Below are 2,082 nucleotides of genomic sequence, written 5' to 3'. Positions count from 1 at the left end.
TGCTATATTGCAAGAGAAGCTCATAATAGTAATGGAATTGAATGGCAAAGCTACAACCTTGCACAAACATGGACAAAATTCATTCAACTGCTTGATAAATTTACGAGTGGTGTTGAAGTCCTCCCTTGCCCTATAAAGGATCAACATGGAAGGTTAAGAAATTTGTCCGTTTACCTAGAGCAGTGAAGAAAGAAAGCAACATGGCTAACAAAAAGATGGGCTTGGAAGTTGTGTCATATGCAATAATATCATTCTCAGTAGTCTTATTGTTAGCATCAACTACCTCAAGCCCAGTCAAATGGTGTCTTCGATGTGACTAAATATGGTGCCGGTAAAGATATCACGGAGGTATCTTATATATTTTTCTCGCATGCATGCATATGACTTTTAAATAGCAGAATATATAAATATTCGAGTCAAAACTTATTTATGTTTCCTTAGATTTTCAGCGTAACACCTGAATTTGATAACTATTGATCCTCTCTAAATATTGCCCTTTTCTTTCCCTTTCTAGGCTTTAAACCAATGCTTGGAAATCTGCTTGTGCTTCAACAAAAGGCCAGTAAAGTTCTTATTCCAAGTGGAACATACTGGTTACGGAGAGTAACACTAGCAGGTCCTTGCAAGGCTGCGATCAAGCTCCAAGTTGATGGTATATTGCAGGCACCGGTTGACCCAGATAAGCTGTCAGGAGGTCATTGGGTTAATTTCAGATACATAGATCAATTTACATTGTCGGGAAGAGGTACTTTTGATGGGCAGGGAAAGGTTGCATGGAGCAAAAGTACATGTCAGAAATATAAAGATTGTGACAGCCTCCCAATGGTAATCTACTCGCCATTATGAAGCCTAATTTCCTCCTCTTGGGTCACAAATTTAGTGAGTTTTTTATTAATTATATGTTATGGCACTAACAAAGTTTCTTTAATCATTTGCTTTTAATATGGATCAGAATATAAGGTTCGATTTCATCACCAATGCATTAGTCCGAGATATAACTAGTCGAGATAGCAAGAACTTTCATGTTAACGTCTTGGGGTGCAAAAACCTCACCTTCCAGCATTTTAACCGTGAGAGCACCTGGTGAGAGTGTAAACACCGATGGAATCCACATCGGCCGATCTACTGGGATCTACATTATCGATTCAAAAATTGGCACAGGCGATGATTGTATCTCCGTGGGGGATGGCACCGAGGAACTACACATCACAGGAGTAACATGTGGACCTGGCCATGGCATCAGTGTTGGAAGTTTAGGGAAATATCCCAATGAGAAACCTGTGTCTGGAATATTTGTCAAGAACTGCACCATCTCGGATACTACAAATGGTGTTAGAATAAAATCTTGGCCAAATTTATACGGTGGTGTCGCATCTAACATGCATTTTGAGGATATTGTCATGAACAATGTCCAAAACCCTGTCATCATAGATCAAGTGTATTGCCCATGGAACCAATGCAGTCTAAAGGTATTGCTTTTTCTGTTACCATAAGAATATGTTCACAATATTAAATTACTCTGACAATATTTTACCCAATTCGTGGCTCAAACACTCCACAATTTATCGAAATCTTTTTTACATTATGGTAGATCAATAATGCTGCTATTCTGAAGATTGCATGCACATGCATATTAATTTTTTTATGTTCCTTCTAGCCAGGGAGATTACTAGAAGTCTTTTGGGGTCTAAATGTTTTTTTTCTTTTTTCTTTTGCAGGCTCCATCAAAAGTGAAGATCAGTGATGTTAGTTTTAAGAGCATAAGGGGAACTTCTGCAACTCCGGTTGCTGTTCGGATTGCTTGCAGTAGTGGCTTCCCATGTCAGAATGTGAAGCTTGCTAACATTAACCTTGCATATAGAGGACCAGGAGGCCCTGCGAAATCCCAATGCTCTAACGTTAAGCCCATAATTTCTGGGATAATGAGCGCGTCTGGATGTTGAAGATGAGGACTTCCATCTGAACTTCTTTTGGTTTCTTCATTCATAGACTTGTTTTTAGATGGAGGAGTCCCATCTTGTAATTTTGTTTAAAAAGACAAGGGCGGAGCTAGGAATTTTTTCCTGCCCTGGGCCATTAAAT

At 39.1% G+C, this 2,082-nt stretch overlaps 1 protein-coding gene across 1 annotated transcript; it reads left to right on the top strand.

Moving 5' to 3' along the window:
• Positions 1 to 525: 525 nt before the first annotated feature.
• LOC118060930 (exopolygalacturonase-like) lies at positions 526 to 1,943 on the top strand. Its single transcript, XM_073407098.1, is given in 4 exon segments — positions 526 to 825; positions 953 to 1,066; positions 1,068 to 1,469; positions 1,719 to 1,943. Coding segments are annotated over 4 exon segments (1,041 nt in total).
• Positions 1,944 to 2,082: the final 139 nt, after the last annotated feature.

This window comes from Populus alba, unplaced genomic scaffold (assembly GCF_005239225.2).
Source record: "Populus alba unplaced genomic scaffold, ASM523922v2 scaf358, whole genome shotgun sequence".
In the NCBI taxonomy this organism is placed as follows: Eukaryota; Viridiplantae; Streptophyta; class Magnoliopsida; order Malpighiales; family Salicaceae; genus Populus; species Populus alba.
Note: the sequence above shows the minus strand (reverse complement) of the source record. Positions and strands in the feature narration are given on the sequence as shown.